General features: G+C 42.7%; 1 protein-coding gene across 1 annotated transcript; it reads right to left on the reverse strand.

Annotated features, from left to right (window-relative positions):
• Positions 1 to 217: 217 nt before the first annotated feature.
• Ppm1g (protein phosphatase, Mg2+/Mn2+ dependent 1G) lies at positions 218 to 15,737 on the reverse strand. The gene is made up of 10 exons (XM_051181799.1): positions 15,434 to 15,737; positions 5,315 to 5,384; positions 4,931 to 5,016; positions 4,495 to 4,627; positions 3,464 to 3,873; positions 2,761 to 2,907; positions 2,016 to 2,250; positions 1,585 to 1,714; positions 1,252 to 1,354; positions 218 to 838 (listed from the first exon to the last, which is right to left on the reverse strand). The coding sequence occupies exons 1-10, from the start codon at positions 15,551 to 15,553 to the stop codon at positions 635 to 637; spliced, it is 1,638 nt and encodes a 545-aa protein (XP_051037756.1). The 5' UTR covers positions 15,554 to 15,737; the 3' UTR covers positions 218 to 634.
• Between the last annotated feature and the right edge of the window lie 11,261 nt (positions 15,738 to 26,998).

The following is a 26,998-nucleotide window of genomic DNA, read 5'->3' on the forward strand; positions in this document are numbered from 1 at the left end:
CGGCCAGCCAGCCAGGAAAAAGGTACCCTGCCCCTTCTGTGTACGAACTAGGAAGTCGTGCCTGAGAGTGAGGATGGCCTCCAACCGCTCAGGAGTTAACTACTAGCTCCCACTCCCCGCCAAAGGCGGCAGCACAACCAACAGCTCCTGATGTGCTCCCCTGTATGGTCTGGTGTGGGGTAAAGGTAGGAGACGAAAAAGGACACTATGGGCACGATTAGGTTTTGTTTGGCCTTTAGTCTGAAAAAAGTGTTGCTCGAAAGTGTACAACAGAGAGCGGGTGCAAGCGGCTAGGGATCACAGAGCCGCCAATAAAAAAGAATGTCCTTAAATAAAGTGTTCACAGAGTAAAAATCAGAACCACTAGTCCTTCCCTCCAACACAACAGCGCACAGGCACAGAACCGACCGACTGACCGTCGATGAGCCCGAGTAAAGAGGAGGCTGGAGAGGACAACGAGGCTCCTGGGCTGCCGCGTGGAGGGAGAGCCCTCTTTGGAATGGGCTGAGGAAAGCCACCCAGCTCCCCCTGCACACCTCATACCCACTGCTAAGGCTAAAAGAAAAAGACAAAACTCAGTCTCGGGGTCCAAGGGCTCAGAAAACAGTCCAGGTGGGCAGGGTCAAGACAACTGCTAGTCCCGCTTGGCCTTCTTCTTGTCACTGTTGCCATTCTCTTCAGCCCCCTCCACGGAGAGTGCCTCCTCAAGTTTTCTCTTGCCACTCTCTGGCTGGAGCTCTATTGTGTTCCGGGGCTTGAAGCAAATGATGATGCATGTCATGTTGTCACACCCTGTACCATCCCCTGAAGTGTCTGGTGCCAGGCACTGATCCAGCAGCTACAAAAAGGTTGAGGTAGTTTAACCATGGGGTTTGAACACCTTCCTGGGAGCCTAAGAGTACCACAAAAGGCTTTGGTGCCTTGCTGACTCAGGGTTGCAGAAGGGAAGGAATGGGTAGCAGGTATCACAAAACCAACATGTTGATTTTTGGTACCTAAAGCTACATAAGGGACATGAGGAATGCAACTGTTTGTTTTTCAAGAGAAGGGTTCCCTGTATTGCTTTGGAGCCTGTCCTGGAACTTGCTCTGTAGACAGAGATCTGCCTGCCTCTGCCTCCCAGTGCTGGGACTAACTAAAGGTGTGCACTACCAATGCCAGGCTTGAGGAATGCAACTTTTTAATAAAGGTCTTCTAGTGTGTTTGTGGGTGATTACTACTACTCCCAGCCTTGGGTCCAACTTCACTCACCTCTTCCACGATGGATGACAGTAACCGAAGTTCCCCATTTTCATCACGCTGGCTGATCTTTGATTGAATAAAGTCTACAACCTCCTGGCTGCTCATCACATTCCTAGGGTCAAAGAATGACAGTCAGAATCCCCAGCCCCATTAAGGCAGAGAGTCACATAGGCCGTACTGATGCAGGCCAATGTCAGCAAATGCTCCTCAGCTCTACCTAGGCTTGATGGTTTTAATTCACCAGGAAGCCAACCTTGAAGCTACCTCTACTATGTAGCTCCAAGCCTTACAGAAGTAAGGCTACATACAGAAGGGCATGTAAGGACATTCACCAGTTCTCACCAGATGCCATCGCAAGCAATGACCATGAATTCGTGATCGTCAGTGAGTGTCAGCACCTTGATGTCAGGAAGGGCAGAAATCATCTGTTCCTCGGGTGGCAAGTTTTTGTTCCTCTTGTAGAAGTGGTCTCCTGAAAGGTAGAGTGGTCAGCAGGTCGAATGCTTCCCAGATGTGTATCAGAAGCCATTCCATGACTTAGTGGAATAAAGAACTAAGTTCTAGCTTCTCTAGTTTCAGATCTGCTATCAGAACAAAGAGCTTATCTGCCTTTTTTTTTTTAAACCATCCAGGACACAGTAGAACTATAACCTCACTATTTCAGAATGATGTTTTAGATTATTCTGAAAGGCACAGGACTTAGAATATTAAACTTTGCTACTAGGTAATCTGGGACAAGATCCCAAAAATTCCCCTAGTTTCTTAATCCTTACCAATGGCCCTGGAGAGGTTGAGGCCTCCATTAACTCGTCCATCCATGGTAACCTTGCCACCAGCATTCTTGATGCGTGCTAGCTCCACTTCATCCTCTGGTTTGTGGTCATAAGACATATCTAAAGCTTTGCCAGCTTCCGACACCACACAGCGAGAGTCTCCTGCATTGGCCACAATCAGCTGCTTCCCCCGTATCAGAGCCACCACTGCTGTTGTGCCACTGTCAGAGCCAGGCTTAGGAGGGAGAAAGGGAGCGTTGTGGGAGCTTCTAGGTAGGAGTACATCCTCACCAGTCATCTACACTAGAGAACTTTGACAAACAGATAGAGCTGTCCAGACACAGCAGCACGCCCCCTTTACTTTTTAAAGGCAATTCTATCCAGATTTCCCTTGCAGTTCCCATTGCAGAATTAATACTCCTGATCATAAGTTAAAGACTAAAATATCAAGAGGATACACTTCTTAAAATAAAATCAGGAGATTATACTTGTTTCTTTCTTTTTTTTTTGGGGGGGTTTTTCGAGACAGTGTTTCTCTGTATTGCTGCTTTGGAGCCTGTCCTGGAACTAGCTCTGTAGCCTTGGCTGTCCTGGAACTAGCTTTGTAGACCAGGCTGGACTGAACTCACAGAGATCTGCCTGCCTCTCTGCCTCCCGAGTACTGGGATTAAAGGCATGCGCCGCCACCACCCAGCTACACTTGTCCTTATTCTTTCCAAAATCACTAGTTCCCATCTCCACACACCTCTTCTTTGCCTTCCATTCCAGGTACCATCATCTCCTCCTCCTCTTCTTCCTCTTCTTCATCTTCTTCAGCCTCCTCAGTGTCATCCTCATCTTCCTCATTCTCTGCCTCCTCACTGCTGTAGCCATCCTCTTCCTCACTACATTCCTACCAGGAAGATTTCATCTATTGAGACTGGGATACTGAGACAACCACCCCACCCACCTTCCTCAATTTAGACTCAAAATACAAATGCTGACAATAGTCAAAGATAACCAATACAGTCATGAAAATCTGGGGTGGGGAGAGGCTAGGTAAGCATATAAACTGACATTCTGAACTGGGCACAGATGTCATCAGTAAAAGAAACCCTGGGGAAGATCAAAACATCCAGTCAAAACACCTTCCTCCCAGGGAATGAACTGTTGGAAAAAGGAAACACTCACTACCTAAAAATAATATATCTGCCTTTCTGGTATCTAAGAGGCAGATCTTGAAAGGCCAGAACTAAATCACTGTGTTGTGCCTAGAAAGAACCCCAAAGGTAGGAGAAAGCAAATCCTCTCAAGTTGTCTTCTAACCTCCACAAGCATGCCCTGGCACTCTCGGACACACACACACACCAATTTAATAAAAGCTTTAATAAGTAAGTTGGAAGCTAGGGATAACAACAAACAGGCCCTCATTCCAACTTCAGTATTGGCCTGTCCTCACAGGCCCTTACCTCACTGTCATCCTCTTCCTCCTCCGCCTCATCTGATTCATCCTCACTGTCCTCAAAGAACTTGGACTTAGCAACTCGAGGCAGCTTGTCAGAGGCTGAAGAGCAGGAAGGTCCAGCCTCACCAGTAGCAGTACCAAGCTCTTGGCCTGCTTCAGTCCCATGTTCAGAGTTGGAGGAAAGGCCTGTGTGGCCTTTGGCTATGGGGCCATTTTCCTGGGAAGGAGTTTCCCTAGATGGGTCCTCAGGTCCAGCCTCCCCATTGAGGCCCTGAGGCCCTGGCTCATCGCCTGTCCCAGTTCCAGATTTGGTGTGGGGAGGGCCCTTCTGACAGTTCTGCCCATATCGTGTCAGCAACTCTTCAATAGTCATGGTAGCTTCTTCATGCAACAATGCAGCCTCCTCATTGTCCACTGCAGGGAGATGCTGAATCAGAGCCCCACCCCAAACCCCCTTTCCAGTTCAATACCTCTTGTGACCTGAGGTTGAGCTTCCCAATTATCTCCTACATCTAAAACTCCACTCACTGATCAAGTCCCAGAAGAAGAGCCTCTTGCTTTCTCCTCCATAGACGTCTGGTCTTTTGAGCCCAAGTAACACCAATTATACTTCCCCATTGTATCCCTCATTTTGTATTATTAAGTTGAAAGCTTTACTCTCGCTGAGGATCCAGGAAGCCTGTATGTTAGTTTAGGAGGGCTAAGTTGTAACATCTGCCTATCAAGGCTAATAACTACCAGTCTTAAAAAAAAAAAAAAAAAAAAAAAAAAAAAAAAGGCCAGCACATATATAACATGTAACATATAAAGGCATATATACAGGAACCAGGAAAAACATAACAAAACAACAAAACATAATATATGTAAAAATGCTTGGAGCTATGCACTAGACAAAGGTTAATTCTCTTTGTTATAAACACATATAATGTAGAAATGTGGAACACCATATAGTGTTCTTAATGTGAAAATTCCCCAGGTCCCTAGGAAGTCATGATTTCTTAGAACTGATATTATTTCAGAGGATGCCATACTCACCATCATCTTCATCTGCTACTTTTTCTTTATCATCCTCGTCTTCAGTGGGTCTCCCTGCAATCTGTGCCAGTTCCTTAATGACTTCCTCTGTGGTCAATTTGGCATCAATAGCCAAGAAGGCATCTTCTAAAGCCTGAATATAAGCAAAGTAGTATAAGACAAACACAGCAGGTACAAATCAACTGCCTAACATAGACAACCGCAGGCACACATTTGAGATGCATATTCAGGAATGGTCAATCACACTATGTCACACGCAAACAGATAAAAATGGTTTAGAGACCTGAGAATATGGGAAGAAGCTTGTTTGGGGCACAGGACTCTTTTAAGAAAAAAAATGTAATAAAAAATAGCTAGAGAGCAAAGAGAAGGGAAAGGTTGGGAAAGGAGGGAGAACCCTCCAAAAATTAATATTTAACAGTGTAAGAAGACAGACCTTCTGCAGCTTGCCTTCCTTGTAGGCCTTCTGATCTTTGATAATATCAGGAAGATATTTGGCACAGTACAAGGCAACTTCCTCCCCTAGAAGACAGGTTTCATTAACAAAACAGTGCTTCCCACATGCAAAGACACAGGCAATAAACACCTTAGCATATCTGAGACATAGCTGTAGAACATGGGAAAGTAAAATCTGACCCTGAAAACAGATTTCAATATCACTTTTCTGAGGAATATATTAACATATCCTTTGATTTTTCTTTTTCCTTACCTATTATTCTTAATTCAAACCTGGAAAGTAGAACAAAGGATCCCTTCTCTTGCCCATGAAAGTCTGGGTTTGGGGTCTCAAACTGTTATCAATAAGATCTATTAAAGTTACCTCCATGTCCATCATAGACAGAAAACATGGCTGTCTCATTGTCCAACTCAGGAATACAGTTATGAGCATCCTAGAAGAAAAAAGAACAAATCAGCATGTCTCAAGTTCAAACACTGTTTCTCCTATCAATATTTCAATTCACAAGATACTTTCATATCTTTGTTGCACATCCTCTGGCTGGCCAAACATGGACTAGAAATGAGAAAGGAAGGTAGGCTGATAAAAGAATACAGGAGAGGAAAACAAAGAAGGGAACAAAAAGGACTAAGAAAAGCAGACTCAGACCACTACCTCTGTAATATAGCATCCTCCTCTCTAGATTTTGGTCCAGAGAATATTTGGCTATTAGTTGTTTAGTAAATCTAGACCTGACCCTTCTGAGTTATAGAATCAGAATACAAGCTCTTTAAAGTTACTTCTGAGTCCATGTGATAACTCAGAGAGTAAAGGTACATGCGGCCAAGTCTACCTATATAATTTGATCACTAGGATCCACATGCATGGTAAAAGGGAAGAAAGAACAAATCCCCACAAGTTGTCCTCTGACCACACATGTTATCATGGCACAAGAACACCCTCCCTCCAAACTAATCAATATTTGAGATTAAAAAATAAAGTTACTTGTAGAGCCAGCCATTCTCTGAATAAACAGTGAAATCCAAGAAAGAAAATGTTAAAGAGAATAAACAGCAAGAAGACCTTGGGACCTCTCAAACCTGAAGAACAGGAGACCTCACAGACTAGATAGACAACAGGAGACCCCACAGAAAACTGGAACGGCACCAGGCAACATTGTGCTAAACAGACTTTTAAAATAAGCATTGTTGCAGCTTAACAAATTCTTCCCAAAGCTTAACTCAAGAGGCCACCCTCAGCTTAGGGAAGTTAGGCTTACAAATGAATTTTCTTCATAACAGATTAAGTTATTAAAATACACTGTGCTTGCTAATTAGAATTTACAGGAGGCTCCCTACCTCCTACCCCAGGTAGAATTTAAATACCATTCAATCCCAATGCCATAGCACATCTGAAATGGACCTGGAAAAGGCCCTGGCCACACTAACATTCCTTTTTATTAAAAGGACAAGCTTGATCAACAAATTTCTATTGCCTCAAACTAATGCTCCAGAATAGGACAAAGTTCAAGCAAAGCTGTCAGTCTGTGTGTGGTAAGTGCAGCTTACGAAAACTTTCTTCAGACAGAAGGAATAAGTGCTAATCAGCACTGTACTTTGGTTACTTATCTTGTGTGAGTTAATTTCTTTTCTTTTTTTGGGGTGGGGGTGTGTGGTTCAAGATAGTGTAATAGCCCTGGCTGCCCTCTGACTTAGAGATCAGCCTGCCTCTGTGCCCCACACCTCATGCTGGATTAAATGTGTACACCACCACCTGGCAGGTGAGTTAATTTCAATCAAATTCTCCTTCCTCTTTCAGGCATCAGCATTTTATATCAATTTTATATCATTTTATATCAATTTATATCAATATTGAAAAAATCTGAACGTACTAATTCTTTTATTAGAGCCGAGCTAAAACTATGGCATAGCTCTTGGGTATGAAAATAAAAGATAAAGCAGGGAAGAAAGACACCAAAAAAAGGAATTTCCCCCTTTCATACCACCAATATAGTGTCCCAGAAACAAATGGCATCCCTATGGTCATCATCACTGCAGTGCCTTTTTTGTCTCATCTCCAGGACCTAGTTTTAAGTACCACAGACAAAAAGTCACATTCTCCCTCTGCCATGACTCCACTATGGGCAATGCTAGCTAGTCTCCCTTCCATCTAAGCCAGGATTTATCTTCTTAGACATTCCTACTCTTCTAACCACCACATAAGAATATTCTTTTTTGTACTTATGATTGCCTCTTGCTCTGAATCATCTCAAACATCAATGTTCCTAAGAATGCATTCATAATCAAATATTTGAGACCCTATTATGTGCCAGAATGTGTTCCACATGCTTGGGCTAAATCAACAAAGGGGAGAGTAGGTAAAGTAATTCATGAAAAGTTTTCCAATGAGAGATATACATTATAAGAATCTCTATTGAAATGGGGGGAAAGAATAGCCAGGTAAGGTGGCTTGTAACCCAGCACTTGGAAAGGCTAAAATAAGAAGACTGTAGTTCAAGACTAGTCTGGACTAGAATGAGAGCCTGTCCCACACACTCAACACCCCAAAGGAGAACTAGCTTGAATTACAGAAAAGCAGTAGAGCTGAACTGTCATGGGATAAACACTGGGTAACTGTATGCATACTAATCCCTAAGAGCTTCTACCTCAGCAGATACCACCATTCCCAGGGACCGTCCAATTCTGACAAGAACCACTGTACCAGTATAATGTTAGCTTTATAACCCTGCTCGTTTTGTAGTTTTGTTAACATAAAATTTAAGTTTATACACATTTGTTTCATTTGTTTGTTTGTTTTCAAGACAGGGTTTCTCTGTGTAGCTCTGGCTATGCTGGAACTCACTCTGTAGAACAGGCTGGGGAACTCAAGAGATCCACCTGCCTCTGCCTTTTGAGTGCTGGGATTAAAGGTGTGCGACACATCCAGAGCTGTACAGAGAAACCCTGTCTCAAAAAAACAACATAACAGAATATTTAAATGCTGAGCATGGTGGTACATACTTTTACATTACTCACATTATTTAGTTTAACGTAAATGCTATAAAAATACTTGTGCTGTAATATCAAGAAGTATATTGGATTCAATTGGGGGGGGGTGTTAATACATATTCAACATAGCCTCAAAATTTTGTTTTGCTCTGGTTTTTGTTTTCTTGGTTGGTTGGTTTTTCCAAGACAAATGTCTTTCTATATAGCCCTGGCTGTCTTCAAACTCAACTTGCCTCTGCCACCCAAGTGCTGGGATTAAAAGTGTGTACCACGATGCCAGACCAGCTTTGTTGCTTGAGACAGGGTTTATCCTCAAACTCATGATTCTCCTGTCTCATCCTCGAAAGTGCTGGAACAATAGGATGAGTCACTATAATTAGTCTCTTCCAAATATTGTTGATATGCAGTTGGTAGAACTAGCTGATTCAGAGGAAAGGTGAAATGTACTAAATGATCTTCTAGCAGCTACCTTGTGTCGACTTTATCCTTTTTATAATATGGAATAACAACAGTTTAACCATTTTATCCTAGGACAGTCACTGGGATGACATAAAACTATACACTGCCATTTGCTATATTGATATTCTGCTCTAAAATTTGGCATGTGGTTTATACTTCTCTTGTCCATCCTTTTTTTTTTTTTTTTTTTAATGTGCATTGGTGTTTTGCCTGCATGTGTATCTGTATGAGGGTGTTGGGTACCCTGGAACTGGAGTTACAGGCAGTTGGGAGCTGCCATGTGGGTGCTGGAAATGGAACCCGAATCCTCTAGAAGTACAGCCAGGGCTCTCAACCGCTGAGCCATCTCTCCACCCCATCTATCCTTTTTTCTTAAAGAAAACTGCCCACAATAGATTCATCTCAGTTCCTAGAATGAGTCCACCTTACTCCTGCACTTTCCAGTGAGATTATAGATCTACGTTACTATTGGAATTGTTCCACCTTCTCTAAGAACTTTGATTTCACTTACATCTTTACTCAGAACCTTTAACCCTTGGCTTTTTTGTCTCTTTCTGAGGCACAGCCAAGTATTTTGACACTATCTCTTAGCAATCTAGAAAAACTCATCCAACCTTGTATAACTGCCAACTGCCTTCTTTAGTCAATTCTGAAACAGAAACACTACTGTTGGTCACTAAAAATATGAAAGCATGTTGACAGTGGCCACTACTTTCATTTAGCTCTGTGTGTGTGTATGTGTGTGTGTGTGTGTATCCTGTGTACACAGCTAGTGTCAAGTCTTTCCCATACTGTTCAAGTTCTCAGTGCTATTCTTTCACTCTTAGCTCTTAGGCTAATCTCTTACATCGTTTTCCCTTACCAGAAATATTTCACCATCAATATTCTACCTCAAAGTTTCTCCCTATCTTTGTCTAAACTCTCCTTTACCTCTGGTTCTTCTTCAAGTCCTAACCTAACATCCTTCTCTGTCAACATCTTGTACAGCAAAAATATATAATAGCAATTGAATCAACTTTTGTAGGCTTCATTCTCAAGTAATTTGAAGGATTAACTAGTACAAACCACGTCACTATTTCAGGTCTTCTTGAATTTAGTGAAGAACTATACTTCTACACCTTCAACTGATTGTTCTTAGAGGCTGTCTATTCTACTTCAATACTCCTATAAAGAGGGACACCGATGTCTCCATTAACAAATAATAAATAATAAGCTGTGTGGTGGTGGCACATGCCTTTATTCCCAGTACTCAGGAGGCAGAGCTGAGTTCAAGGACAACCTGGTCTACAAAGCAAGTTCCAGGACAGCCAGAGCTGTTACATAGGTATTATATAGAAAAACCCTCCCCCACAAAAAAGAAAACTGAACTTTTTCTTAATATTTTTCTAGGTTTACCTATTTTACTTTTTCTATGAGTGTTTTGTCTGCATGTTTGTATGTGCACCATGTGTATGCTCAGAGGTTAAAACATTGGGGTCCCTTGAAAAGAGATTATATACAGATGGTTGCAAATCATGTGGATGCTGGGAATTGAACTCAAGTTGTCTGCAAAAGTAAAAGTGCTCTGTTTTTGTTTGTTGTTTTTCCAGGTAGGGTTTCTTTGTGTAGCCCTGGCTGGCCCAGAACTCTCTCTGTAGACCAGGCTTGCCTCAAATTCACAAAGATCTGCCTACCTCTGCCTCCCAAATGCTGAAATTAAGGTGTGCGCCACCACCACCTGGCTGCAACAAGTGCTCTTAATCTCTACAATTAAATCTTTAGCTTTATTTTTTTCTGTGGAATTTTAATTTCCCCAGCCAACCTGATATTGGTCCATCCTTCAATTCCTAGCTGTCGTTCACTTATCAGAGGGCTGCTGAGTTATGTTTGGTAGCTTTCATCACATTGTCCCTGCCTTACTTGTGCTTTTTTTTTTAAGATTTTTTAAAATATATAATATGCCCCATCTGAATTATGACAGAAGAGGGTATCCAGTCCCACTATAGATGATTATGAGCCACCATGTAGTTGCTGGGAATTGAACGCAGGACATCTATCTGGAAGAGCAGCCAGTGCTCTTAATCTCTGAGCCATCTCTCTAGCCCCTAATCTCCTAATTCTAATTCCATTCTCCAACAACCCAGCAAAGAACATAAGCACTCTATCTTTTCTTCTCTCCTTCCTAACTCTACCTCCCCTACTCATTCCTCTATCTGTTATATTCTACATCTCAACAACTCTAAAAGGTCGTTCCCAACACACCAATGCCCTAACCTTGTGGTATTTCTTGCCTTTACCAATAATCAGGCACTGAATAGACACTACCTCACTCTATCATTCAATGTTCTGTGGGAGAAAGTAGTCCTATGTCCAAAGCCAGATTTTAAACCAGCATGCAAAAGCAAAGACTGTTTTAAAATTTCTTTAATGCTTTGGGTTCTAATGCTACTATAAGATCCTCCATGTCTGCTTAGATTGGTGCTATGGTTCAGATGTGGTTTGTTGTCTAGAGATGTATATGCTCTATAGAGGCCAGGCCCCAGTGTAGTAGTAGAATCTTAAAGAAGTGGTACCTAGAATTAGGTAAAGGCTCCATTCTTATGAAAGAATAATGTTGGCTTAGGAAAGGGTCAAGTCTAGTACAGTGTATTACCCCCATAAGCCTGCTCATTATCAAGAAAGAGCCTGAGCCATTCTAGGTCTTTTACTTCCAAATGATCTCTTCTACATGTGCTCCTAACATTTGCACATGCTTCTCACCAGAGTGGGGCAGATTCGAACACCACGCTTGAACCTCCAAATTATGAACTAAAATGTTGCTTTATAAAACAGAGTGGCACATGCCTTTAATCCCAACACTTGGGAGGCAGGAGCAGGTGGATCTCAATTGGAGACCAGCTTGTTCTACAGAGTGAGTTCCAGGACAGCAGGAACACAGAGAAACCCTGCAGGAGGCAGTGGTCCTTCTCTTTCACTTGTGATACCCAGAAATATATTATTGTGATGTTTAGAAAAGATGATTCAGAATATATGAGTCATCAGAGTAAGGCCTTGGTCTTACTAAGTCATATATTCCACAGCCCCTTTGACCTTACAAGCCAAGTATGCATCCATATTAAAAGGGTTAATTCTCTTCATTGATGCCAGTCTCCTGATAGCTGTCCTGTCTCTAAATCAACCACTCAGATTTATGATATATGTTTATATAAATCCTTGTAAATCAAGATAAAACATTCAATGGCAGTTAGGAAGGGAATTGCCTTTCTAATATGCATTATATTCAATTCTAGATGTTCTCTAAAATTCTTTTAAGACATATTTTTGTTTTATGTGCACAGACATTTTTCCTGAATGTATATGTGTACATCACATGTGTACCTAGTGCCCCAGGAGGCCTGAAGCAGCTGTTAAGATCCTCTGGAACTGGAGTTACAGGTGGCTGTAGGCCACCACATGAGTGCTGGGAATCAAACCAGGGTCCTCTGGAAGAGCATCAAGTGCTCTTATCTACTGAGCCATCATCTCTTCAGACCCTTGATAATCTTTTTTTTTTTAAAGATTTATTTATTGTGTTTACAATGCTCTGCTTACATGTCTGCTTCAACACCAGAAGAGGGCACCAGACCCAATTACAGATGGCTGTGAGCCACCATGTGGTTGCTGGGAATTGAACTCAGGACCTTTGGAAGAGTAACCAGTGCTTTTAACCTGTGAGCTATCTCTCCAGCCCCCCCTTGATAATCTTTTATGACTACTACTCAAATTTAGACTCAAAACATATCAATATCTAATAGGACATGGCAATGCATACCTATAATACTAGCATTCAGGAGACAGAGACAAGAGGATACCCACAAATTCCAGAACTGACAGGACTACATAGAAAGACCCTGTCTTCTCTCATCAGCTCCCCCAAAAGGCTGCAGAGGTGATAGTAGGTAAAGGCACTTGCCACCAAGTCTGGCAACCTGAGCTCATTCCCTAGCACCTACATGGTAGAAGTAGAGATGAGATTCCCACAAGCTGTCCTTTCAACTCCATTATGGTACACGTACACGTGTACACACACACACACACACACACACACACAAACACACACACACACTAAAAAAAAAAGATTGGCACAGCCTTTTAAAAAGGGAAACATTTATTGAATTTTGTTAAATCCTAACTCTCCACAGAAAAGTGTTCTGTCTCTTTCACAGGCGCCTCAAAATTCCTTTTCCTTTTAACAGCACATTGCCTTTAGACTGGACTTCTCATCAGTCACCAAAACCTTACAACATATTTCTCAGCACCCCCTCCTACTCTTAACCCTACAGCACACAGCTCAACCAGCTAGAGGATCCCTTCAAATCATGGAGGAAACATTGCTATAGTATTTTAATACTCCCCCCCCCAAAAAAAATTCTGATTCCACAGCAAGAGGGTTGGAAAGAAGCAGAAAGTATAAAATGTCAGCTTTTGGTGACTATCATCTACCCTTTCCTGCTTCCAGAGGAGTAAAACAGCTCTAAGGCTATGTATCAGAATTTTAGCAACCCCTGTAAAGTTTACTAATTAACCTTACCTGAACTCAGTCATTAGAACCAGGCCAACAATGTAAATGGGTTAGTATGTGGAATTAGTCTGTTTCTTATGGAAAGAAGGACAAAGATGTACCATAACCCTTCCCCACCTTTCTGAACCATTGAGCTACATATATTCCTAGGTCAAGAGCTTGTTTCTGAAAAGATTAATTTAAAAGACTAGAAATCATTGTATCTTAGTTTTGTTTGTTTTGTTTTTTGAGACGGGATTTCTATGTAGCTTTAGACTGTCCCAGAACCCAGACAGGCTGGTCTCCAATTCACTGAGATTCCCCTGCCTCTGCCTCCCAACCCTCCAGTTTTTTTTTTTTTTTTGTTTTGTTTTGTTTTCTGTTTTTGTTTTTAACAATAGCAAAGATACTATGTAATACTTTGAGGGAAGAAACAAACCTAGAAAGAAAAGTATATATGACAAAAAAAGATCTGAATTAGTACTCCAAGAAGATTAGGCATATTTAACTACTCAAACAAGAGTAAATTCAGGATTAGCAAAGCAGAAAGGCTTTCATGCTCAAATAGATTGCCTGTTAAAATGAAAATTATTATCTAAAGAAGAGTCAAGAAAATTCTTCATACCAAACAGCCCTAAACTAAAAATAAAATAGTTCTCTAATCACCAGTGGAAAAACAAAAACAAAAAAAACAAAGCCAAACAAAAAAAGGGAAATGTTTAGCAGATGCAGGTTTGGAAACACTGAAGCAACTCAATTCATAAAGATAACTAGAGTTATCCTACTATGTGAAAAAGCCATTTCATTGCACAGAAATGGAAATCAAGGAACAAGAAACTTTAAAAGTCTATGAAATGAGACAGTCACTAAGAGAAAACGTGATAGGCTAACCCAAACACCAGCCAAACACTATGACTTCCTTCTCCCTTTTGAGAGAATGAATGAATGAATGAATGAATGAATGAGGTGAGGTATCAGAAGAGGCCACTGGATTCTGATTGGAGCTGGAGATACAGGTGATTGTGAGCACTTGACACTGTGTGCTGAGAATCAAACACAAGTGCTCTTAACCTAAGGCTTGCCTTCTGTATCTATATCCAGGTGTCTCTAGCTATAGCCAGTTATAGTTCTAAAATGTATCACTGACCAATGTGAAGCTGTGCTTTTTAGTTTGACACCTATAATAAGAACAGCACCTACTGTCTCAAACAACTTAATACATACCAATTCTTTGTATCAAGGTACAAGTGTCCTAACCTTGTAGGTCTATTTCCAAGCTGTCAAATGTGGGCACTAAGCCAGATGAGACAGATGAATAGGAAGGACTGTTTATCTAGATGCTATAGATAATGCTAGAATCATTATCGAAGACGGATGAAAGAATACATTCTGAGTCTGAGAACAAATCATTTAAGTTCACACTGTCATTCCAGAGCTAACCACAGGGAGGAGCGAGGGATTTGAGAAAATCCCCAAGGGAGCTGGTTTTTGGCTGTTACCTTGAAGCCCACCTACTAAGTGGGTAAACCTTCAATTCCAGACATAATTAGAGCATTTACCTAGTCCCTCTACCTAGAGCTCACAAAATGTCTCAAAGACATTATTGTTATCTTTCCAATTTCTATCCTACCACCCAGTTATCCTTGTTTATTGTAGTTTCACGTCCATTTGCTCAACAACGTTAATCCAGATAGTTGTTTTCTCTTTCATCCAAATTGGGTTTCTCTTTAAAAAAAAAAAAAAAAAAAATTATCCGTAGATTGCAACCAAAAAAAAAAAATTGCTGAAATGACGGAAAATAGAATAAACTAAATTATAAGCACAGGCGAGTGACAACTCCGTAAGCTTTAAAGAAATCGTAAAAAAAAATTACGAGCATAATTAAAAAAAAAAAAAAACACAAGCCTGATGACAGACACAATTCTTTTCCTAAAGGTCGTTAAAGGTTTCTAAAAGAATACAAACAAGTGACAACTCTCGAAGGCCAAGTGGAGGGAGCCTCTGAAATTAACACAAGGCTAAAGCAACGAAGGGTTAAGAATGGGAAATACATTATTTGCCCGGGCTCCTTTTCTCCATCAAGTTTTTAGCCCAAAGAGGCCTGCCACATCACATATTTGAAGAATAAAAACGATCCAGTCCTTCCCATCTATTCCGCCAATAAGCGAACAGATAGCCAATCTTTCCTCTCGGCCCTGACAACTACACCCCATGCTGCCTGTAAGCCTGGAGGGCTGGGCTGGCATCAGAGGATGGCGCGAAGGCAGGAGAGCCCGCGGCCAGTGGGCGGAAGGTGTCTCTCCCCACATGGCAGGGCTCTCGGCGCCACCGCGGTCCCCAAGCTCAAGCAGCTCCCTCTCCGCCCGGATCCCGCGCTCGCCGCCGCCTCCCGCACCGTGGCCGCAGGCTCTCGTCGGGGACCCTTGCCTGAGGAGGAGCCCCATCCCCTCCCCCGCTCCCTTTCTCTGTCAGGGTCTGGCCGTGCAGTGGCCAGCCTCTGGGGCCCTGTCGCCTCACCTCCATGGAGACGCGCCAGCCTTGCATGGCGGAGAAGCCGTAGGGCAGCGGGAGGCGCGGGGCGCCAACTCCATCCCCGGAGCACTTGACCGTGTTGGGCTGGGAGAGGTAGGCACCCATGGCGGCGGCTGGCCGGCGGCCCGTGGGGAAGGCGAGCAGGACGCAACCCTTGCCGGCGCCGGAGCCGGGGCCCCGGGGGCGCGCGTGGCAGGGAGCTGGCCCGGCCGCGCAGCCGACGTAAGGTGCCGGCGAAAGGCGCGAGGCCGGCCAGGAGGCGGTAACGGGACAGGAGCGGGGAGAGAGCGGAAGCGGAAACGCGCTGCTCTAGACCCCGCCCTGCTGGCGCGGTGAGCCGCTGCGGGCGGTCATTTCCTTAGCAACTCGCCCCGCCCTCGGGGACAACGGCCCGCCCAACCGCCGCTCCCGCGAGACTGGTCACCACGCCCACCAACGGCCGCGGCCCGAGCGAGCGGCGGCAACGTGCGGCCATGTCTTTGCTGACCCTGCTTTACCCCGCGTCTCTGGCCTCAGCATTTTTGCCCTAAGTCTCTTTTGTGTGGGACCCGAAGCTTCCAGTTGTGTCCTGCGGTGTTTCAGCCCCTCCTTCTGTCCCTCCACACGACCTCAGCTTCCGACAAACCCCGCCGGGTTCGGTTGAATTAAAGTTGACGAGCGTTTGTTCTGCGCTTCCGCGGTGCTTAACCAGGCTCTGTGAGGCCTGTACTGACAAAGGAAGCCGGTCTGTGAAAAAAATCGAGTTAATACGAGCTTGATACAGTCGGCTGGGTGAAATGAGAGCGAAGAGGCGGGAACGAGCGCCTGCTCGCCATTGTAGATTTAGACCCTTGTTGAAGGCTGGAGGACTGAGGAGAATAATAAGCTACCTTGGGGAGGCTTACTAAGGAAGCAGGCTGGCCTCGTGGGGGAAAGATTCTAAATGGGAACAGATCTAGCCAGGGCCATAAACATCAAGATGGGTAATGAGGACGTCATTGTACTGGTGCAGCCTTTCTTGCGACGGTTGGTCTGATCCTGTGTGCAGTGTACACTGCAGGGAGAGTCTGGGTCCTGTGACTGGTTAGATAGAAGGTCCTTAACCCGAACCTGATAGGCTGGGACTCGGGTGCTGGCAAAGGGCGGGCTGGGGGGGTGGAGGCACGAAGACAATCCAACAGACTTGATATATAGGAAGTCACAGAAAGGAGAAAGTCCCCAACGTATAGGAAAACCCAACTCACTGAAAACAGAACTGGCCTTCCATTTTAGCCAGGTTCTATTCCTGCACCCACAGGGCAGTTCAGGTCCAGGGGATCAGACGCCCTCTTCTGGCACCAGGCATGCAAGTGATGCACAGACTTCTGTTCAGGCAAAACATGCATATACATACATTTTAAATAAAAACAAAGCCCAGCATGATAGCTCATACAGTAATCCCAGCACTTGAGAGGCTTCAGCAAGAAGCCTGGGCTACAGCATGAGACCCTCAATAAGAAAATCCCAGGATTGGTTATGGATCTTCAGTCCAGATTCCTTAACTATCAGAAATTACTAGAACTGGTCCTTCCCAACTCTTTCTTTAAATGGGTTCTAGAAGGTCTCCTCATTCCCCCAATAACTCAGTAGTTCAGCATTTAGTCTCCTGTGCCTCCAAAACCATGCTTTCTCTCCCTATTTTTTTATCCATGAAATACACTTTCCCACCCACCCCTTCTCCTTCAGGTTCTCTAATATCCCTTGGATAGTTTGGATCCCATTTATCCTTTCTGTGTTCCCCATTATCCCCACTGTGTGCTCAATGGTACTCCAGTGTTTGTTAAATTCATGCATAGCACCAAAGCTTTGACCTCAAATACTTCAATAGAAGATGGTGGAGTTTGGATATGTGTACCAGTTGGGGAGAAACTCTCCTATTTGAGGTGATAGTTCCATGTAAAAATAGTGAAAATTCTGGCCATGAAGGTAGTTTTGAATGACACTTTTGCAGGTTGTCATGACCCTCAGATCTCCGGGGGAGCACGAAATTACTCTGCTACTACTGTTGCTGTTTACTCTTTATTCTTGGGTTTTGTTTTGTTCCCTAAAATGTGACACTGTGAGGAGAGCAGTATGGTTTATGCCTAGCAGGCAAGAAGGGTCAGGAGTTCAAGATCATCCTTGGCTACATAGCAAGTTCCATTCTTGCCTGGGCTATGTGAGACCCTGTATGAAAATAAAAAAAAAAAAAAAAAAAAAAAAACACACACACACAAAACAAAAAAATCAAAGACATTGTGAAAGGAACATGTATTTTGTCATGTACTATCAATGATTTACTTTACAAGTTATTTCTTCAGGTTGATTTCTTCATCTTTAAGAAAGAGACATGACATTTAATCCAAGATTGATTTCAAAATAAGAAAAACTAAATATGCCTCAGTACACCAGAGATGGGAGTAGAAGGATTGCAAGGCCAGCCTGGGTTACTTTCACAGGATTTCCAGAGTTCCTGACCAAGCCTGAGCTACACAGTAAGACTATTCCAAAAATAAAACAAAACCCTACAAGTGCCAACTCCTCTGCACAAATACAACAAAGACCTGCATCTAAATGTATTCATATGAATGTTAAGTATGGAATAAAAATCTCACTAAATTATGCATATGCCCACAAAAATTGGATGTCCTGAAACATAATGGGAGAAAGACAAAAGTGGCTAATAAAATAATGATGGAAGGAAAAAATGAGGCACTGGGAAGACAAAGTCACAAAGAGGAAATAGAGACACTAAAAGGACACGTGTAAACTGGGAGGGCAATAAGGATATCTTTCCATATCATTAATTCACATTACTCCCTAACCAGAATAATATACTTCTAAGGACTAACATGTTATGCTTACACATTCATAGTCTATCTTTTGACTCTTAAAGGTGCCTGCCTTATAAATAAAAGACTGTCAAAAGGCAACAGATTGAGAAATCAATTTGAATAGGGAAGATGTTAAGGGAATGCACAATAAGAAAAGGTCTTCTAAGCCTTTTATCTTTCAGGCTTTTCTTGGGGCTCCTAATTCTGGTTTTCAACCCTTTTTGTGTATTTCATGCCTGAAGATGTTACTCATAAGATGTTACTATGGAAACCTAGTAGCATTGTTTCCAGTGTTGGGGATTGAACTGATGGCTATACATGCAAAGCACATGATCTGTCACTGTTCATGTTAACAAAAACTAGCTGTTTCTCAAGAGAATAGCAGTTTTGATAATATGTTCCTTCTTGGAGTGAATAAAAGTGAAAAGTTGTTCCAGGGAGGAACACCCCAGTGACAAGCTATTGGTAGAGTGCTTCCATAAGATATATAAAGCCTTGGCAAACAAAACTGGGCATGGTGGCAAAGGCCTGTCATCCCAGTACTAGGAATGTAGGAATCACAAGTTTAAGGTGATTCCTCGGCTACCTATAACAAGTCTAGTCTGAAATGCATGCCATCCTGCCCCAGAAAAGGATTTGGGCCTGAAGAGAATATTCAGTAAACACTTACCTCACAAGCATTAGGCCCCAAGTATATATACTTGGAAACTATATAAATAAAAAACAAAACACAGTAGGAGTGTCTAATCCCAGCCATGGTAGGATGGGAGGTGGAGATAGACGGATCCTTGGAGGCTTGCTGACTAGCTGGTCTAGCCTACTTGGTGTCTGAGGAATGTCCCTGATCTCCACATGCATAAACACAGAGAGAGAGAGAGAGACTGAAAGTCAGAGACCAGAGACAGAGAGACAGATAGATTTAGAACTAAGAAGGAATGCAAAATTTTGAAGTTACTAGAAGAGCTGGGGAAGAGTCTGTGTCTAGGCTCTGGGCTAGGTCTATCTTCCCGTGTGTGTATGTATGTATATGTATGCATATATTTTTTTTCAAATTTCCATGTATTATGTGTGATGTTCCAGCAGTTTCAAAGACTTTCTGTTGAGATAGACAGCCCTACCCAGGACTAGCCAAACATCAGAGATATAGCAAAGGACTCAGCCAAGAGCATGCTCTTTAATATACAAATTGACCAATCTGGACCCGAACCTCCTCTATCAGTTCCTTACAAGGCAGTAGGCAATATTTCTCTTCCCTTGTCATCCCAGGCATCAACGTACCACTCCCAAAGCTTAGACCCTATCCAACAAACTCTGCCTGACTTGTCTTTCCCTTGGAACTCCAATAAAGCTTTGGGTCTATACTTTGTGTTGCTACTGTTCTCCCACCTGACCCAAAGGGGTTCTTCCTTGCCCTATGAGACTTCAAGGCAAGCAGGACTGCCTCTCCAGAACCTGTGAGTACAAAATGGTCTGTTTCTTTTGCTGTTGTTTGCAGGTCATCTAGCTCTTGCTGTAGGACTTACTACATAGTTTAGACTGGCCTTAAAAGCTTGGTCCTCCTTCCTCTGTCTAGTGCTGGGCTTACAAGTGTGCACCACCACCTTTAGTATAGACTTTGTTTTCTCATGCCTCATCTTGATCTCTTATGCTGCACCTGGCTACCAACCTAAAATCACAGACAGGGACTGGAGAGGTGGCTCAGAGGTTAAAAGCACTGTCTGCTCTTCCAGAGGACCTGAGTTCAATTCCCAGCAACTACAATGGTGTTTCACAACCATCCATAATGAGATATGGTGCCCTCTTCTGGTATAGGTAGAATACTGTATACAGAATAATTAGATCTTAAAAGAAAAAATAAGGAAGAAAACACACACACACACACACACACACACACACACACACACACACACACACACAGGACAGATAACCCAAAGTGAAACTATTTGTGTGATTTTTTTTTTTTTGAGACAGGGTCTCTCTGTGGCTTTGGAGGCTGCCCTGGAACTAGCTCTTGGAGACCAGACTGGTCTCAAACTCACAGATCGCCTGCCTCTGCCTCCCGAGTGCTGAAATTAAAGTTGTGCGCACCACTACCGCCCAGCCTATTTGTGTGATTTTATTTGTGTGTGAGGTTTTTTCTTTTTCATTCAGTTTTTGTTTTGCTTTGCTTTGCTTTGTTTTTGAGACAGGATCTCTATTAGCTCTGGCTGGCCTGGAACTCACTATGTAGATTAGGCTAGCCTCAGAATCACAGAGATACACCTGCCTCTATCTCCCAAGTGCAAGGATTAAAAGTGTAGGATTAAAAGTATATGTCAGCATCCCTGGCCTGTTTTTTTGTTTGTTTGTTTGTTTTGTTTTTTGTTTTTTCAAGACAGGGTTTTTCTGTATTGCTTTGGAGCCTATCCTGGAACTCACTCTGTAGACCAGGTTGACCTTGAACTTTGTTTTGGTTTTTGAGAAATAGTCTTGTATTGTAAACCATACTGGCTTCAAACTCTCAATCCTCCTGCCTAAGCCTCACAAGTACAAGAATTACAAGCATGTGCCACCAAACTCAGCTTCCCAACATGAAAGCCAGAGAGGTGTTATATTTAAAGTTGTATTTTTATGTTTCTAGAAAGTGAGACATCCACCTTAATGTGGTCTGATTTTACAAAAAGCAATCACTACTATGTGTGGTCCTTTACATGTTCGTCCAGGAGATACATTTGTCCTAAAGAAAATATTAAATGACTACTTAACAAAATTCAAATGTGTTACCTTGAAGTGCTATGGATTTTCTATTTATTAGTCATATAAAAGATGCCTGTAGCAAGGGTGTACCTTTGAGAGAAAAGAAGATAGTTTTCTTCCTCCAAAATAAGAATAAACATGTATCTTGCACAATCCTTATTTCTTTTCTCTTAGGTGACCTATGTATGTTTTGTCTAAGGGTTTGCTCCCAGGATATCACAAAACTGGGACCAACTGAGATATGAACCTGGTCCTCATGCTTTATTCAGAAAGCCAGAAAGGCCTGTTGTCTTTCAGATGGTACCAGGTAAAGGCAGAGCCTCCAAATTCTAGATAGCACTGGAGACTCCTGATACTGCATCGGAGCGGGTGAGCGTTTCTTTCCCCACAAGGAAAAGTATAGTTCACCTGAAGACACTCCTGAGTGGAAATAAACAGAAAAAAAGAAAAGATCTTCCAACACCCTTACCTGCCATTGGCAATAGGACTTTAAGGTATGCCACAGTTTGGAGATTCTTGGGGTGGAAGGTGAGCCTGCAATATCAGAAATCCAAGCAGCCACTTCTTGTGACAGCTGTGTCTTGTTAAACTAATGAACATGAATGAAGGTTGTGTTCTTGAGAAGAAAGTAAGAAGGTGGGAGCTCAGTGTGTGTGATTAGCATATGCAAAACCCTAATTCAGTCTCTCATACCCCACCCATGAAAAAAAGAAATTTAAGTCTTTTGGGATGAGGCATGTGAGGAGCTTGGAAAAAGGGATGTTAACCAAGCTGCAGAAACCGACAGAGACAACTGACCTGAACAAGGGGGAGCTCAGAGACCCCAGACTGATAGCTGGGAAATCAGCACAGGACCAACTCAGACCCCCTGAACGTGGGTCTCAGAAGGCCTGGACAGTCTACAGGACCTCTGACAGTGGAACCAGGATGTATCCCTTTGGGAGCACATTGCCCACGGAGGGATACTCCCCTAACCTAGAGGCGGGAGGAAGGGCCTAGACCCTACTCCAAATGATTTGACAGATTTTGATGATACCTCCTGGAAGGCATCACTCTCCCTAGGGAGTGGGTGGGGAATGGAGTGGGAAGGGGGCCAGGGGGGCATGGGAGGATGGGAGGGAGAGGGAACTGGGATCGATATGTAAAATAGGAAAAAATAACAATTAAAAAAAAAAAAGGTATGTTAAGGCCCAGGACAGCAGTGGTCTAGAGCAAGAACAGATGCAAAAATGAGAGTGACACCCAGGGGTAACACAGCTTACCATTTGTTTCCAGGGGTAACACAGCTTACCATTTGTTTCCAGGGGTAACACAGCTTACCATTTGTTTCCAGGGTAACACAGCTTACCATTTGTTTCCAGGGTAACACAGCTTACCATTTGTTTCCAGGGTAACACAGCTTACCATTTGTTTCCAGGGTAACACAGCTTACCATTTGTTTCCAGGGGTAACACAGCTTACCATTTGTTTCCAGGGGTAACACAGCTTACCATTTGTTTCCAGGGGTAACACAGCTTACCATTTGTTTCCAGGGTAACACAGCTTACCATTTGTTTCCAGGGGTAACACAGCTTACCATTTGTTTCCAGGGGTAACACAGCTTACCATTTGTTTCCAGGGGTAACATAGCTTACCATTTGTTTCCAGGGGTAACACATCTTACCATTTGTTTCCAGGGTAACACAGCTTACCATTTGTTTCCAGGGGTAACACAGCTTACCATTTGTTTTGTTTGGAGACAGGGTTTCTCTGTGTAACAGCCCTAGCTGTCCTAACTAGCTCTGTAGCCCAGGTTGGCTTCAAACTCACAGAGATCTGCCTACCTCTGCCTCCCAAGTGCTGGGATTGGAGGCGTGTACCACCACCGCCTGCTAGTTAACCACTCTTTAGGAGAATCTATGAAAATCCCTGAATAAGAGCACCCCTTTACCGTCATTACTGAGAATGGAGGACTCCCTTATTGAGTCTGATGAACTAACCCTAGACAGCAGATCCTCAGTGTTTCTTAGAAAAGTCCTGTTGCTGTATGTGGTTATCACTAGGGCAAAACATCTTAAAATTGAAGCTCATGGTCAAAGTAACAAATGACCTTGCAAACCAATATCACAGCCCTATATTTTATATGCTTATTTAATTTAATGTATTATTATTATTAGTGTTGGGGGGGCACTTTCAGAAGTTTGTTCTTTCTGCCACCTGTTGAAGCAGGATCTTGACTTTCCAGGCAATCCTCCAGTCTCTACTTTCCATTTCATCATAGGCACACTGGGATTGTACCTGGCTTTTGATGTGAGTTCCAGGGGATGAACTTAGGCCATAGGCTTGTGCTACAAGTGTTCTTCCCTACTGAGACATCATGCCAGCTCTGGCTCTACATGTCAGTATGAAGTAATAACAGCAGTAACAGGAAAGCTGTCAGCTGGAATCCTGAGCCATCTGCCAAGATGGCTTTTTAGCCACTGCTGTGGATACCCGCCTATCTTCTGGCTGACTTGCCACTGCTGTATTTTTACTGCTGTGGATGCTTGCCTATCTCCTGGCTGGCTTGCCACTGCTGTATCTTTAAACTTACCTGGATCATACTTTTAATTGGTATAGTTTGTTTTGTTTTGTTTTGAGGCATTGCCTTGCAATATAGCCCATGCTGGTTCGCAACTCATGATCCTCCTGCTTTAGCTTCCCAAGTGCTAGGATTATAGGTATACACATTTTCCAAGTCTGTATCATGGTAACACACACCTGCAATTCCAGCACTAGGGAGGCTGAGGCAGGAGGATTATCACAAGTTTGAGGCCAGCCTGGGTTACATAGTTCATAGACAAGCATGAACTATAGAGTAAGATTGTTTCTCAAACAACCAAATACAAAGGTTTGGGGACTGGTAGAGTGCCTGCCTATCATGCTTAGAACCCTGGGTTTGATCTTCAGCACCACATGTTGGTTGGTAACACTTGTTATCCTAGCACTCTGGAGGTGAAAGCAAGAGAACTAGAAGTTTGAGGCCATCCTTAGCCACATACAGGAGTTTCGAGCCAGCATGGGATACATGAGCCTCAAAACAGAAGGGGGCTGGGGGATGGCTCTGTGAGAAGGACTTGAGTTCAGATCCTCAGCATTCACCTAAAAAGCCTTGTGAGGGCATACGGACCTGTAACCCCAGCACTGGGGCAGGGCAGAGATAGGAGGATCATTAGGGCTTGCTGGCTGTAGCCTAGCTGAAAATTAAGGAGCTCCAGGGTCAGTGGGACATCAAAGGAATAAGGCAGAGAGCAATAGAGGATGGCACCTAATATCTTCCTTGGCTTTAGTACAGGTGTGCATGGATGCTTACAAGTGCACATACACACAAATAATAAAATCTAGGGTTATTTAGTATTTCTGTCCTCATTTTAAAAAAGATATAAGTAAGCTTTAACTACCTAGTGAACATTTCCAATTTTGTTATGATTATCTAAAGTTGTAATTTCAACCTATTCTTTAACAATTTTTAAAATGTGTGTGTGTGTGTATCACACCACAAGTGTGGAAGTCAAAGGACAATGTAAGGGAATCAGTTCTCTCCCTTTACTAAACATCTGGGACCTAGATGGAACTCAGGTCATCAGACTTGAGATGCCAAATGCCTTAACCTACTGATCCATCCTGCAGGGTCCTATTCTTACTTTTTTTTTTTTTTTAATTACTGTGGTAAAGTACACATAGCATATGGTTACTATCTTAGTCATTTTGAGCACTCAGTTCAGAAACAATAGGCACATCTCAAAATGTAATGCAGACATCACTGCCATCCATCTCAATGTATTCATCATCTCAAGCTGAATTCCCTACTTATAACTTTGTTTCTTCCACTTTAAAGCTACTACTACCATTATGGTTTCAATGCTATTTTTAATTCTCTTTTCTCTTTTTGCAGTGCTGGGGATTGAGTCCAGGGCATTGCCTCATGCATGCTAGGCAAATACTCTACCATTCACCCTTCCCCAGTTCCCCTACATTTTCAGTCTCCGTGATTCTGACAACCCTGGGTATCTCATGGAAGTAAAATTACATAGCATTTATCCTTCTATGTCTACCTAATTTCACTTAGCATATGACTCCAGGAGAATTTCATTCCTTTTAAGGCTGAATAGTATTCTTTTTACATATTTATTTTTGTTTTATTTTGTTTTGTTTTTCAAGACAGAGTTTCTCTGTATTGCTTCACAGCCTGTCCTGGAACTTTCTCTGTAGACAAGGCTGACCTCCAACTCACAGAGATCCACCTGCCTCTGTGTCCTGAGTGCTGGGATCAAAGTGGTGTGTCACCACTGCCTAGTTGTTTTTGTTTTCTTCAAGACAGGGTCCTGGCTGTCCTGGAACTTGCTCTGTGGATCAGGCAAGCCTCAAACTCACAGAGATTTGATGGGGATGTCCAGTATATATATGTTTCTCTTATTAGTTGATGAATAAAACACTGATTGTCCAGTAGCCAGGCAGAAACTACAGGCAGGGCTATCAGATCAGAATAATTCTGGGGAGAGGAGACAGAGAAGCCATGTAGTTGATGTAGTTGCTGAGGGAGTAACATGCTGGATTATGGGTAAGCCACAGCCTCCTGGCAATACATAGATTAATAGAAATGGGTTAATAGTTAAGAGAGAGATAGCCAGTAAGAAGCCTAAGCCATCGACGAATAGTTTCTAATTAATCTAATTCTCAGTGTGTTTATTTGGGACCTGGCAGAACAGAAACACCATCTACAGAGATCCACTGCCTCTGCCTCCTGAGTGCTAGGATTAAAGGTGTGTGCCTGGCTAGGCTGAATAATATTCTAATGTGGTCTCTCTCTCTCTCTCTCTCTCTCTCTCTCTCTCTCTCTCTCTCTCTCTCTCAGATCCCATCCCTCTCTTGTCATGTCTACATATATCTACATACACATACTTTATTTTTATCTTTTTTTGTTTTGTTTTGTTTTGTTTTGAGATAGAGTATTGGGATATGGCCCAGGATGGCCTTAGTTCACTATGTTCTCACTTGTAATAATACTTCTGTTCAGCGTCCAGAGTGCTATGATTACAGATGTGAACTATCATGCTTGGCTCTGTTCATTTGTTAATACCACATTTTGTGTGTCTAGTCATATAAAAATAATTTTACACATTTATAGTGTGTATGCATGTGTGTTTGCATGTGTATAGGTACACTAGTATGTGTAGATGTACGTGTGTGTGTGCACACGCACGCATGTGAAGGACAAAGGTTGCTGTAGGGAGTCTTCCTCAGTCTCTCTCCACCTTGTATTTTGAAGCAAGGTCTCTCACTTGGGCCTAGAGTTCACCCATTTGGCTAGTCTAGCAAGCCATCTTGCTTTGGAGAGCTCCTGTTTCTACCTCCAGAGCTCTGGGATGGCAGATGGACCACTACAAGTGTCAGCATTTACATAGTCCTCATACTTTTGTGCAAATGCTTTACCCACTGAGCCATCTCCCTAACCCTACCTACTCATCTCTTAATGGTCACTTATTTCTACTTTGTACCACAATGAGTAATGTTAGTAGTGTACAGTTTGAGTCCCTGCTTTCAAGTTGTTTGAGATACATACTAGAGTAGAAATACCTAGATCATATATTAGTCCTATGTTTAATTTTGTAAGAACTTGCTTTCAAGTTCAAGTGGAAAAAAACTGAAAGACAAAAACTACATTATCATCTCACTAGATGAAGAAAAGGCTTTTGACAAAAACCTAACACACCTTCATGATAAAAGTTCTGGATTGGTTAGGTGGTAAGGGACAGACCTCAGCACAATAAAGGCAATTTACATCAAATTAAATGGAGAGAAACTCAAAAGCAATTCCACTAAAATCAGGAACAATACAAGGTTGTCCCCTCCAATACAGTACTTGACGTTCTAGCTAGAACAGTAAGACAACTGAAGGAGGTCAGGGGATACAAACTGGAAAGGAAGAAGTCAAAGTATCATTATTTGGAAATATAATAATATA

This window comes from Phodopus roborovskii, unplaced genomic scaffold (genome assembly GCF_943737965.1).
Source record: "Phodopus roborovskii unplaced genomic scaffold, PHOROB, whole genome shotgun sequence".
NCBI lineage: Eukaryota > Metazoa > Chordata > Mammalia > Rodentia > Cricetidae > Phodopus > Phodopus roborovskii.